This window comes from Danio aesculapii, chromosome 13, assembly GCF_903798145.1.
Source record: "Danio aesculapii chromosome 13, fDanAes4.1, whole genome shotgun sequence".
Classification (NCBI taxonomy): domain Eukaryota; kingdom Metazoa; phylum Chordata; class Actinopteri; order Cypriniformes; family Danionidae; genus Danio; species Danio aesculapii.
In genome coordinates, this window is record NC_079447.1 from 17,687,759 (window position 1) to 17,702,369 (window position 14,611).

Sequence of the window (14,611 nt, forward strand, 5' to 3'; positions counted from 1 at the left end):
ATAGTTGTGCGTGTACATCAGTGTGTGCTCATTCACACACCTCCAGTTGTTCATCCTCCAGCAGGCGTAGCACCAGTGCTCTTACATCACAGACGGCCTTGGCATCACTGAGGAAAGTGAAAAGATTGTAGAAAACCATGATCTGCAGGTAGGTGAGAATGGTGTATCGCGCATGCCATGAGCTGCTCCTGGAGATCTGTAACAAACAGCACCATCTGCTGGTCAGATCAAGCATTCATTCATCACTCAGAGCCAGTGGTGGACAGTTAATAAGTATTTTAACATCACTACTGTACTTGATTACATATTTTATATAGCTGTACTTAAAATATGTACACACTTCTAAGTCATCTTAGCGAGACTATCAATGAAATATGTCTTCGTCACACTTTTTCGGCGCAAGTTGACCCTCACAAAACACACTCGCTTAGTAGACTACATTGTGCAGGCAGTGTCTTATTTATTTATTTGCACTTCAATATGGTGGTCATGCTTGTTTTCACTCCGAAGTACCCTTCAGAGGGTACCCTTCATACATCCTGTTTGGAATGCACTGGGAGTCACTTACCTTTCTTGCAAAAAAAAAAAAAAAAAAAACATTCATCAGTAAGTACTTTTACTTTTATTACTTTTACACTTTGACTAATCTTGAACTATATAACTTTATACTTCTACTAGAGTAATAATTTACTCAAGTAAAATAAGCAATATTTCCATCAGCTCATGGTGTGTGTGTTATGGGCACTGAACGGTCACCTCTTCAAGAGCACCAAGGACTTGTGGGATCTGCTCAGAGTACAGCAGGCCCTGGGACATGAGAGACAGGCATGTCTTGGCATCTGTCTTCATCTCATCATAGCTGTCGTCATTCTCCACAGGAGCAATCTGGAAAGATTGAGAAAGACCAGCTTAAAGTACCCTTATTATGCTATTTTAAAGGTCAACAAATACTGTTGATTTTTCTAATACACATTGCAGCATCATCTCATTTCTCGGTGTATGAAATGGTTTGTTCATGAATTTAGTCTCTGTAAACTCCTTTAAGAGAGCTGCTTTGTACTGATTGGTAATTGGTCTGTTGTGATAGGGCTATTGCTTACAGTGTACAAGAGACCATTACTATCTGAATAACAGCTCCAGGAGCTTCCTTAGCAATTATAAACAATAAGAACATTAACAATGGTGTCAGTTTATATCAATTCAAAACTCAAGCTTCTTCCATTAGAAATGCACGCAAAGTGGATTCACTTTTGAGCTGAAAACATGAACCAAACTGGTCTCATCTACTACTACAATGTTTAAGGGTCAAATTGACACTGTTTGGGGGCAGCTGATAAAAACTATAGACTGGCATTATGCAGATTTGTTACAAACCTATGTTGGTTTGTAACAAATTTACAACAAAGTTTTGTAACAAAATGTTGGTTGATTCATTTCAGACAGTTCAGAAATGATTCTGTCTTATGGGAGACAATGAATGGTTATGCTGCAGTTTTACTCTTCACAGACCATTCCCAAACAGCTATATTAAATAAAAAAGTAATAACTGAAAAAGCATAATCTTGGCACTCTGAAAACATTACAGACAACATTGGGACTCACTTTGAAGAGGAGAGGAAGGAGACGCAGTTGTTCAGGTACAGAAGAAGAGAAAGAGCGCCCGGCACTGGTCATCAACCACTTCAGCACTATCAAATGAAGCACTTATAATGTCACAAAAGGCTTCCTTCTAACAGCTGCTGTTGTTTTGTACTATCTATTAATCAAGGACTATATACAGATTAAGTCAGAATTATTAAGATTTTAAAACTTTAATTCTTTTACATCCCCCCCCCATTTCTGTTTAATGCAGAGAAGATTTTCTCAACACATTTCTAAACATAATAGTTTTAATAACTCATTTCTAATAACTGATTTCTTTTATCTTTGCCATGATAACAGTAAATAATATTTTACTAGATGTTTTTCAAGATACTAGTATTCAGCTTAAAGTGAGATTGAAAGGCTTAATGAGGTTAATTAGGTTAACTAGGCAAGTCATTGTATAACAATGGTTTGTCCATTAGTCATTTAAAAATAGCTTAAAGGAAGTTAATAATATTGACCTTTAAATGGTTTTAAAACGATTAAAAACAGCTTTTCTTCAAGTCGAATTCTTCTCCAGAGGAAAAAATATTATAGGAAATACTGTAAAAAATTTCCTTAATCTGTTACAATGTATATGCAGGAATCCTAAAGATAATCTCAATACCTTTTTAAGACTTTTTAAAGACCTTCTCAGAACATTTTAAGACCTCATCGCCACTTCAAGTTCTAACCATGATCAAACCTTTAACTTAATAAACAGTTGTTAATAAACAGTTATAGTTAAATAAATCAATAAAGCACAACCGTGCAACAGAACTCAGATAAGCTTGGAAGAAGCTTGAAAGAATAAATTATGCGGTTGTTTTCAGCGACAAGCCTTCAGTCTTCAGCCACTGTTTAAACTCGTCTTTCTCCAACCAGGAGTACACAAACACATTTTCCCATTTTGCCGTCTGTTTCTCTCTATGGTTTCACTACATGTGGAGAGCGTCACCTCACCTTCCCGCCTTTGTCGCAAAATACATGACAACACCCGGACAAAGGAGCTTGGCCAGACGTGCCCTGGCCGGAACCAATAGCGTGGATTGAGCACGCCGTTGTTAATATTAGGAGGAAAATAAAAATATTTACGCTTTCTTGGGGTCAAACACTTTGGACAAAGCTTGAACAATTATTTACCTCATAAAAACATGATTAAGATTTTTTAATACCCTTTAATGGCCTTAATTTTCTCACCATTGATTTTTCAACTTTTAAATACTTTTTAAGACATCACTTAAGAAATATTTGAACTTGAATATTTGAATATTTTTGCACAGGCTAATAACTTTGCCCTCAACTGTATATTAACAAACTGTGATTTTCATATATGTACACATTATAATCATACATGTACTGTAATTGCAGTTCCCTAAAACAAACAAAGAAATCCAGTTGTCTTTATAATGACACAAACAAAAAAATACACACCAGTTTTGAGTAATTTGATGGCCTGTGTTCTCTCGTCTTGATCTCCCTCCATGTTTTCCTCCACTATGTGGTTCTGGATCTCCTCCTCGCCCTCTGTTAAAGGCTTGAGGCGGGCCAGAACTCGTTCTGTGAACTCTACAATGCGTGGAGAAGTGGTGGGCTGAGTGTGTGGCAGGTTCACGTCAATCATAAAGATGTAGGTGAGCACGCTGAGAGGCAAGAGAAAGAATGAACGGTTCTCAGAGTGAGTGATGATACTATTGTACTACGCCATGAAAAGACTGATTGGCTTGAAGTCATACCTGCCGATGCGTTCGCGTACATTCTTGTAGACCTGAGTGAGTTTGGGCTCTAGGTATTGCAGTAACCTGTGAAGCAGCTCTGGGACCCTCCATTCCTGCTGAGCAAGACCTCCCTGTAGCACATACAGCCGGCTGAAAGAGAGAGATGACTGTTTTTGAAGTTTTTTAGATGTTAGTTTCAGTCTGTTAGTCTTGAAGTTAGCAATTAGCCAGTGCACTTCAAAACATTGACAAAATTTGCTCTTAGAAGATCTAAACCTGATATAAACATTCCAAGCTTGCAGTTTGTCGCTTCTGCTTAAATGAATCAAGGATTTTTTTCACATCATCTCATACTTTAGTTTCTCATCAAATCTTCAGACCAATCGAATGTGTTCTAGTATCTGACATGCCCCGCCCCTTCAAGACACTTATGATTTCCTTTTCATTTGATGCACTTGAGCTCAGCCACTCTCACTGGCAGAGCTGTGATGAAAACAAAACGCTGTTGGCTGTTTTTAAAGGGGAGGAGCTACTCTATGTCCCACCCACCCTCTATTCCTTTTTCAGATGAGATTACGTCAAAAAGAAAGAGCTTTAAAAGAAAAACTAGGATGAAAAATGTAAAATTGTTGTGCATATTGCAATGTAGGATACTGTCAAAAAATGCATCTCAATATTTCTGAGGATTTTATTTTTTGATAATGACAATTGAACATTATTTTGCTTGTTTTGTATGTTTTTAATTACATCATTTTATTAAGATTAATTATTAATAACAATTACATTAAAACAAAACAACAGACCATGTCCATTTTAACAACGCTAAAAAAAAAAAAAAAAAAAAAATAATATATATATATATATATATTAATAATAAAATACTAATAAATTAAAAATAATAATAATATTAAATAAGTGTAAAATAAATATATATTTTTAAAAAGGTGATAATGAAGATTATATTAATAATAATAATAATTAGTAAATTTATAATCAAGTGAGTGTGTTTTTTTTATGCTTGTACCTTGGCTGGTTTACATATCATGGATAAATGAATACGCCAGTAAAACTGCAGGTAATGGTGGTGAGTCCTTTTCTTAATGAGAGTTTCATTACATCATTCATTCAAATGATTTTTACAAACAGCTGATACATTTAGAGACAAAGCAATTGACTGGATTCATTTAGGAACAAAAAAATACCAGTACTTTTGCTTGTGTAATATTACCCAACTATAACATACTTCAAATGATTTTTAAAAACTCATAAGTAATTCCCCTTTTAAACCATGGCACTACAAAGTGACACGATAAAGTTCAACAAAGGTGAGGAATGGATGTCATACCAGGCATCCACAAACGAGCCTCCTTCTCCTGTGACTGGCGACTCCATCAGCATCTCAAACAGCCAGTGCAGCTTTCGTGGGTCTCGGCTCTCCTGTACAGCACACATACCCACACATGCATACACAATGAGTAATTAATTTGGGAAAATATGAAAGTTAAAAATGTTGAGTTTTTAATTAACTTTCTATTTGATTTCTATCTCTACATGTTTTGAAATGTAATTTATTACTGTTATTTATTCCAGCCATTAATCGGTCTTCAATGTCATATGATTCTTCAGAAATCATTCCAAAACATTTAAAATCGAAATATAGTTATGTTGCAGTCAGTTGTGATGCTTAATAAATAACAGTAGTCCTTGATGAAACAGAAATTCTTAACCAAAATTGTCATTTTTATCAATTAAAAGTGCCCTTGCTACAGTTAATAAAAGCTAAAAAAAACTGCGATTTGTGAATCCCTTTTTGTCATCGGGCTCATTTACAACAGAATATGAGAAATAAATATGAGAAAAAAATGAATTCACAAACTAAAATAGCATATTTTTGCAAAATCTCCACAACCATGGTTGTGACAAACATGTCCTTACGCAGGCGGTGGCGATGCAGGTTCCCCAGTCTGTGTATGTCTCTATAGTGATATTGGAAAGAGCTTTACGGAGGAGTGGACACAGTAGAGCCCACAGTTTCTCCACCTGTAATGCATAAACACACATGCAGACTCAAACAATGGTGTTTATATGGTGTTAAAAGCCTTTGTGTTGACTTTGAGACCCAAATGTTCATTGGGTTTGTATGAGGGTTCATGCTGAGAACTTCAGTCCTTTAATCTTTGTTGAAATGCACTGAAATCCAGTAAATTCATGGTTCCCACTTTAAGCCAAATATAAAATTCCCTGACTTTCTAAAAAGCTAAGTTCCATGACATTTAGTGAACCTAAAACAGGCTGCTATTGTACTTATTATTAATCTTTAATAATATATACATTTAAAATAATAAAACAAATACATAAATAATATTTTTTCATAATACGTTCAAATAAAAATATAATATTAAAATAGTTTTTAGCTTGAAAATATTTTCGTATGATTATATAACATGCTATGAGAACAACAATGGAAAAATTCAGATTTTTATCATTCTAAAATGTTTGTTTGGTACAGTGTATTGATTGCATTTGACCTCAGTGACTGCCAGTTAATGAGTGTGAAGAAATAAAATGATGCTGAAAAATTGCCTTAAAACCATAAAAAAGAAGTACTACAGTGAACAACAACTGTTCAATATTATGTGTGTAGAGAAGGCACTCACTTACTCACAGACTGACTCATAAGCTCACAAGGTGAGACAATATCTTATTTTCCATTGTTTGGCAGATGTGAGTGACCGTTATACACTCGCGTCTTTGGAACAGCTTTTTAGATGTCATATGAACGTAAAACAATTTCAACTTTCACCCACAGCAGCACTCATTTATCAGGTATACTGTCAGTTCCACAGCAATGAACCAATCAGAGGAAATCGGAGGTTGAACTAGTGTTGCACGCTTCTGTTTACAGGGCAGCAAGTCGGCATGTCAACGGCAACATGGCAGAACCACTCCTGAAAATTGCATCATGCATATGCATGTCCATATATGTGGACTCGTGGTCCGAATTTAAATAAAACACTTTTTCTTAAATGTTTTCAAATGCATATATAACATAGAATTTTTTTTTTAACTTGCTTTGACTATCAGAGAGTAAAAACAAATTTTTTTCCCCATTTTGGACAGTTAAAAATAAGGTTTGGGACATTTCATATGCTGCAAAACAGTTGCAGGATGACACTGTATGTCTGTAACAAAATATAAAACATTCAAAGTATTTTAAATAGCCACTTAAGAGCTAAAATGTGCTGTCATTACACTCAAGCCCTAGGAGGTTTTATATATATAAAATTATAAATAAAATATATAAAATTGTATCTCTCTTTTTTGAGCCATGACCCATAGAAACTCTGTTTATTGTGTGTGTATGTATGTACCTTGCTGTAGCTCCAGTGTTTGGAGCCCCTGATGAGTCCAGAGACGATCTCTGCCACACAGCGCTGAGGACTCTCATGGGAATCTGCAACCAGACGCTCCATGTGAGGCTTCAGCAGGGGCAGGAAGGCTTCATCAAAGTTCCGGAAAAGACCCTTTCAAAACACAAGGCACTGTGTAATAATTTAATTTTTCTACACTGGTTTTGACCAAAACCGAAAACCTCTCTTATAATCTTCTACAGCCTTCAGTCAACAATTTATTTGGTTTAAAAGATGGACGGTAGATTTGTGTCCATAGACTGTTACCTTGAAAAGGCAAAACCGGCGTGGGCTGAATTTATCTTTCCCCTTCCTGTCCTCCAGAGACAAATACTGGATGAACTGATCTATGAACAGCTGGTCTGAGAAATGGTCATATATAATCTGTTCACTCTACAACAAAAAAACAAACAAACATAAACTTCAAGTCTGAAACTGAAAATATGTTAAATTATGAGGTGGCATGATTAGCTTTGAGGATCACTAGCTGTGTTTAAAAATGTTTGTACCTCATTCATCTCTTCTCTAGTTTGGCCCTGTTTAGGCTGTTCCTCAAGAGGGGCATAGAGCATCAGCTTCCTGAAAAATAAATAAATAACATGACATGAGACGTTTTATTAAGCTAATCATCTCAGGGTAGACAGCTGCTGTACTTTATCTTTTAAAAGTTTGAGCTCAGATGTTTTTATAAAGATGTGTATTACCTGTATTAGTAAATATCTGAAGCATCAATAAAACTGATTAAAAGTGAAATTTACTATGACTTAATTTCTATTGACTTAAACATTTTGCTTATTAGAACTTTTTATTCATCAAAAGGTCTGGAGATAAAAGATACAGACTCACTACATACTTGAGTAAAAATTCATCTTTGCCATCAGAGAATAAATAATATTTTAAATAATTGAAAATAGAGAATTATTTTTAACTGTAACAATATTTCACAATATACTAGTTTTACTGTATTTCTAATCAGATAAATTCTTATGTTGCATTATGTTGTTCTTTGGAGCTTTTGACCTCCAGTGTCTCTGTATGGAAAAGAACTGTGTGTGACAATTAAAAATCTTTTGTATTTCATATTTCAGAAAAAAATGAAAATGGCAGACTGTATGTGTATACCGTGGCCATGTGGAATAACCCCAGTGTGTTTTCTCAATGAAGCAGCATTCATCCCAGTCCCGCTGGGAATGTGGCAACCTCCTGCTGTCATACTGCAGCCACTGGTTATCAGGCCTGTCTCCCATCAACAGAGAGACCACAGCTTTACCATCCCCTACATAAAGAACAGGAAAAAAAGTATTCTTTGATATGCCATACAATCTCTCTAAACAAACACATATCTTCGAGAAAATGCATTGCTGAGATGTACAAAGGCCAGAAATGTGTATGTGTAAAATAGAAATTTGGCATTGATCTAAAATGCGTGTGCATATTCTTCCTGCTTGATACAAGTTGCATTGTACATTCACCGGCCACTTATTAGGTACACTTGTCCAACTGCTCGCTGGCACAAATTTCTAATCAGCCAATCGCATGGCAGCAACTCAATGCATTTAGGTATGTAGACACTGCGCAAGACGATCTGCTACAGTTCAAAGCGAGCATCAGAATGGGGAAGAAAGGTGATTTAAGTAACTTTGAACGTGGCATGGTTGTTGGTGCCAGACAGGCTGGTCTGAGTATTTCAGAAACTGCTGATCTACTGGGATTTTCACACACAAACATCACTAGGGTTTACAGAGAATGGTCCGAAAAAGAGAAAATATCCAGTGAGAGGCAGTTCTGTGGGGACAAATGCCTTGTTGATTCTAGAGGTCAGAGGAGAATGGCCAGACTGGTACGAGCTGATAGAAAGGCAACAGTAACTCAAATCACAACCGAGGTATGCAGAAGAGCATCTCTGAATGCACAACACGTCCAACCTTGAGGCGGATAAAACTGAGGCCACAATTCACACAGGCTCACCAACACTGGACAATAGAAGCTTGGAAAAACATTGCCTGGTCTGATGAGTCTTGATTTCTGCTGCGACTTCGGGATGGTAGGGTCAGAATTTGGTGTCAACAACATGAAAGCATGGAAACATCCTGCATTTGAATCAACGGTTCAGGCTGGTGGTGGTAGTGTAATGGTGTGGGGGACTTTTTATCTTGGCACACTTTGGGCCCATTAGTACCAAATACCATCGTGTCAACGCCACAGCCTACATGAGTATTGTGGCTGACCATGTCCATCCCTTTATGACCACAGTGTACCCATCTTCTGATGGCTACTTCCAGCAGGATAACATGCCATGTCATAAAAAGCAAATCATCTCAGACTGGTTTCTTGAACATAACAGTGAGTTCACTGTACTCAAACAGCCTCCTCAGTAACGAGATCTCAATCCAAAAGAAACAAGAAATTCGCATCATGGATGTGCAGCTGACAAATCTGCAGTAACTGTGTGATGCTATCATGTCAATATGGACCAAAATCTCTGAGGAATATTTCCAGTACCTTATTGAATCCATGCCATGAAGGATTAAGGCAGTTTTAAAGACAAAGCCCAGAGCTCAACCCAGTACTAGTACGGTTTACCTAATATAGTGGCCGGTGAGTGTATATAATGTACAATTCATCTTTAAGCACCAACCGTTGCATGTATTGTGCCCAAATGGCTTAAATTTGCTTCAAATTCTTACAGTTGGGTCAACTGGAATTAGTCACAAATGTGAATTCAAATTTTATTTGTCACATACAGAGTAATACACAGTGTGAAATGCGGTGAAATGCTTATACAACCACCTGTGACCTTAAAATAATAACAATAAAAAAAAAAAAAAAACAACAATCTAAATTATGGAGAAATAGAAGTTACTTAATAACTAATAAAAGCAAATATAAAATATTTAAAGACTTTTGATATAGATTATGTGGTTGTAGAAAAGTATAAAAATATAAAAGAGTTATATGTACAAACAGAAACAAAGAAGCTCCTCTAAAAAAGCACCTGTTGCATAGTGGAGAAAAGAGTATCATCCTATAGGTGCCTTGTCAATCCCACTCCTATATGGAGTATACTAAAACTACACAATATATGTCCAGGGTGTGTGCAGATGTGCATAAATGTCCAAGAGTGTCTAGTGGGTGTTCATAGTGCATGAATGTGCAGATGTGCAGTGTAATTCTTACAGTAGGTAAATGTACTTACGTGACTGTAAGGAAGTTTTGAGTTCAGATATGTCATAGGGACTCACTGCCACTTTCTTGTGAGGTCTCTTGAGCTGCTTTAAGATTCCAGCCACTGCTGATATGGCAACCTGAATATTAAACAGCACACCGCAGGATTAACTGCTTTGTGAAAATTTCCATACATGCTCAGAAATATAATGGGGAATTATAACACACATTGCGAACTAGAAGAGAGTCGTGGTTCAGGCTTTCGACGAAAAAGAGTACTGCAGGGGAAGGCAACGGAAGGTCATCTCTCAGCATCAGAGAGAGGAAGCCGATCGCTAACTGCTCAAACTTCCAGGGTCTGTCAAATAAACAAGCCAATAGACTAATGAAGACATTAACATTACATAACCAACTTGTTGCTTGTACTTGTTAAGTAAAAATCATAAAAAATAATCTGACTGTAATCTATCAGAGCATCTTAGGCAATGTTTTCACCAAGTAGGACATGTTCCTGGATTAACATCTATGTTGATCCTGGAACAACATTCCAATCAGCCAACCTGAATTAAGGGATACGTTTACAGTTTGTGTTAAGTTTAGGCTTACGGTTAGGGTTAAGCACTTCTACATGATTGCTATCCAACTATTATTCCCCACTGATTTTGGGATTGATGTACAGTTATGATTACGTTTAGAGGTAGGGAATAGGTATGGATCAACATAGATGTGAATCCAGGATCGCATCGTACTTGGCAAAATCATGAGGTGCATGTTTACATGACAATGATTTGTTTATTGAAAAAGTTTCACATCTACATGACCATGTTTTTAAAATGATCTGCATTTATTCCTATTGTAAACAGTACCTGCAATGAAGTGACGACATGCCATCAGTAGCTTGGTGCTCGTGAAAATTTCCAATGTGCTCCTTTGGTTTTGGATGTAATGTGAAGTAAATCCACACTAAGCTGATAAAGCTTTAGAAAACACAACACTACCACTAACTCTGCCATTGTTGAGTATATTTGTTTGCACTCGCCGTAAATCTACATTCCCATAAAAACATAATATGCAAGTAAATGATGTCACTGTTTTCAAAGAGTTTAGTGATCAGGTGTTGTTTACACAGACATGACATTTTCTGTCTTAGAAACGGGATTGTCATGTAAACGAGCAGCCAAAACATACATTACATTTTGGCTTAAAACATTGCCATGTAAACAGAGCCCCTTACTAAAGCATAACTAGAAAAAACTGTTAGACACTTATTTAAATTGTATATTCTGTTGACAAAAAACAGCTTTGCAACTAGATGTCAAATAACTTTCATCTGTGTTTTAGATGAATATTAGCTTAACTGTTGGTAGAATTAAGCTGACATGGTGACAAAATGTTTTTTTCTGTGCACATTATGTCTAAAGGAGACATGCTTGAGATAAAGTACTGTCCATTACAACTAGACATACATGTTTCTATCATGAAGGCAGTCCAAAAGATCCACCACTAGCTTCTCGTACTTCCTGTTAGGATTGATAAAACAGAAAATCCATCAATTATCCATGGCCTGACTAAACAGACATGTAAAGCATATTTTTGTGCAGTTTTTTTAAGTTAAACTCACTGCATTGCTTCTTTGTTTTTCTGTTCCTGTCTTTTCCTTCCCTCCAGTTCCTCCTGTTCAGATGCGGCACCTGGGTTTGGTTCTGGACTACTAGATTTCAGCATTTTTACAGCAATCTCGACACAACTCTCTGGGATCTGAAACAAAACCCATCAAGGAGCAGTGTAAGGTCTCTATTAATAATAAAAATAATAATGATAATAATAATAATAATAATAATAGGGGCGACGCAGTGGCGCAGTAGGTAGTGCTGTCGCCTCACAGCAAGGTCGCTGGTTCGAGCCTCGGCTGGGTCAGTTTGGGTTTCTGTGTGGAGTTTGCATGTTCTCCCCCACAGTCCAAAGACATGCGGTACAGGTGAATTGGGCACGCTAAATTGTCCATAGTGTATTAGTGTGTATGGATGTTTCCCAGAGATGGGTTGCAGCTAGAAGGGATCCACTGTGTAAAAACATATGCTGGATAAGTTAGCGGTTCATTCCGCTGTGGCGACCTCAGATTATTAAAGGGACTAAGCCGAATAGAAAATGAATGAATGAATAATAATAACAATAAAATAACAATAGTTACATTCACTATAAACAACCATTGTTATATATGTCAAGCCTAAACTAAATACTTATACTAGTGGCATGTGGTAATTGTACTATACAAATAATTATATGTCTTAATAATATGGCACCAACTCCAAATGGGAGTGTATTTTATGCATGTTTTGTTTGCTTGACGTTCATTCTATTATATATCATAATTAATTATAATATATTATAATCTTCTTGGAAGTACAAGCTCATTTCAGATGATACAATAACATTTTTATTCTAGATTTTTATTTCAATATTCTAAAATTCTACATTTAAGAGAAAGGAAAGCCTTTGTCAATTTAACTGATGTTTCTCAGTAATTCAAGTCACACTTTGAAGAACTCACAGAAAAGTTAACAGAGATGGTCTCATACTGGCGGTGGATCTTGTCAGCAAGGTCATCGAAAAGCCTTACGATTGAAGTTTTCTCTAGAGACATAGAGGGGCTCATGCCAGAGCGCACGAGGGCAGGCCATGTCAGAGCAATGCAGTCCCAGTACTGCAGGTTGGCGAGACAGATCCCAGAGTGATTCCCTAAGAGACAGTACAAGGCACCCTGGAGAAAAGACAAATGATCCAGTTAAATGCCAGAATGATCAACAGAAGTGAAAAGGTTACTAGTGTTGGGAGTGCATGCATTGTGAGCTGTGTGAGATCTACTTTGAACTGCTGCTGTGTAACGTTTGTACGTTCTGGGTCCAGGTACTTCAGCACCACAGGGATCATGTCTCTGCAGCAGAAGTTGTAGGTTCCCAACGCAGTGAAAAGCACATTCTGAGCTCTACTCCTCACCTGATGGGAAATAGGCACTATTTATGTCATATTCATTGCTTCTGAATACATACAGAACATATTAATGTGCCTGCCACTAATATTGGCACCCTTGGTAAATATTTGCTCATATGCTTCGTTTAACCTATTTGTTCCTTTCTTTAAAATATTAACAAAAAACTCTTTTTCGAGTTTGAGGATTTTTTTTGGATGAGAGTCAATGGGGATTTTTCTTGAAACCCTTTCCAACAATTTGTAGTGATGTAGGTGACATTAGATTGCAGTTTTGAAAAGATTTTCAGTGTTCTGCTATTTTCTCATAGCCACATTCCATTGTGTGAAGCTCAACAAACTTTTTGCATCAAATCACAGCTCTGCTGTTTGGTTTAACACAGTGTGATGAATGACAATATGACATCCGTGTTAGTTATTTTATAGAGGTTTTGCACAATGAAACGCCTGGTTTTAGAATGACAAATACTGCACAGTGGCCAGAGGGATTTTGATCCATTCTTCTCGCAGAATAGTGGCCAGGTCACTACGTGCTGATGGTGGAGGAAAACTGTTCCAGGCTCACTTCTCCAAAACACCCCAAAATGGCTCAACAATATTTGGGTCTGGTGACTGTGCAGGCCATGGGAGATGTTTAACTTAATTTTCATGTTCAACAAACCACTTCATCACCAGTCGTGCTGTGAGTATTGGTGCATTATCATCCTGATATACAGCACCGCCTTGAAGATACAATGTTTGAACCACTGTGTGCACATGGTCCCCCAGAATGTTTAGGTAGTCCTTGGCAGTGATGCGCACACATCTAGTACAAGAATTGGGCCTAGGAAATGCCATGATATTGTAGCACAAACCATCACTGATCCACCCCCATGCTTCACGTTTGGCATGCAACTCTATATGTTGTACACTTCTTTGGGGCTTCTCCACACTCCTGGGAAAGACAATGAAGGTGGACACAGAGAACAATACATGTTTCACATTGTCCACAACCCAGGTTTTTTGCTGCCGGCACCATTGAAACCATAAAGGTAAGCAATATATATTATTTGGCATACAAATGATTTTATTTGCAAATGATTTACTGGATGTATATGTTGACTCTGTACTTCACTTGTGCGCCTTCATAAACAAAGCACTGTTATATTTTTCCATTCAGTGGTGCATGATGTGCCCTGTTGTCAATGTTGCCATTTGACATTTAACATACTAATTTTATGAAAAATAAAATAAAACAAACATCCCAAACTGTCTTGTGTGGTGCAGCTGTTTGTGTGTTGGATTTGTGCGGTTACATAGGAATGTTGTGTCATATAGCCTTTAACACACTCTCACATGTTTATTTTATACATTTTGGGAGGAGATCAATTAACAGTGCATATGTGGTTCAATATCCAGATGCATTTAGACCTCGCCTGTTTCGTCTGGAATGAATTTTGTTAATATTTTGACAAAAGAAAAAAAAAAAATCAAAACATTAAACAATAAAAAGCCTTTTTGTTTATATTTACCAAGGCCTGGTGCCATTATTAGTGGAGGGCACTGTACTGTATGTGCGTGTTTGTTTGTGTCTTTATAGACTTGTCATACCTGACTGTACCTGCTGGTGGACAGTCTGAGCAGGTCATTAATCAGGTCCTGATGGACACTCCTGTAGCTGCAGCCCTCCATGGTCAGATTTCTTAACTAAAACACACATACAGAGCC

At 37.0% G+C, this 14,611-nt stretch overlaps 1 protein-coding gene across 2 annotated transcripts in view; it reads right to left on the reverse strand.

Moving 5' to 3' along the window:
* The window catches only part of psme4a (proteasome activator subunit 4a), a 59,087-nt gene that overhangs the window by 14,587 nt on the left and 29,889 nt on the right, over positions 1-14,611 (reverse strand). For both annotated transcript variants that reach the window (XM_056470477.1, XM_056470476.1), the window contains 18 exons: positions 14,495-14,590; positions 12,782-12,913; positions 12,468-12,677; positions 11,538-11,674; positions 11,383-11,436; positions 10,145-10,274; positions 9,948-10,056; positions 7,874-8,027; positions 7,261-7,330; positions 7,019-7,144; positions 6,713-6,865; positions 5,277-5,381; positions 4,687-4,778; positions 3,360-3,491; positions 3,058-3,266; positions 1,603-1,688; positions 757-885; positions 41-196 (listed from right to left, as the gene is read on the reverse strand). In XM_056470477.1, coding sequence (XP_056326452.1) covers positions 41-196; positions 757-885; positions 1,603-1,688; positions 3,058-3,266; positions 3,360-3,491; positions 4,687-4,778; positions 5,277-5,381; positions 6,713-6,865; positions 7,019-7,144; positions 7,261-7,330; positions 7,874-8,027; positions 9,948-10,056; positions 10,145-10,274; positions 11,383-11,436; positions 11,538-11,674; positions 12,468-12,677; positions 12,782-12,913; positions 14,495-14,590 — 2,280 coding nt within the window. The remainder of the gene's footprint in view (positions 1-40; positions 197-756; positions 886-1,602; positions 1,689-3,057; positions 3,267-3,359; positions 3,492-4,686; positions 4,779-5,276; positions 5,382-6,712; positions 6,866-7,018; positions 7,145-7,260; positions 7,331-7,873; positions 8,028-9,947; positions 10,057-10,144; positions 10,275-11,382; positions 11,437-11,537; positions 11,675-12,467; positions 12,678-12,781; positions 12,914-14,494; positions 14,591-14,611) is intronic.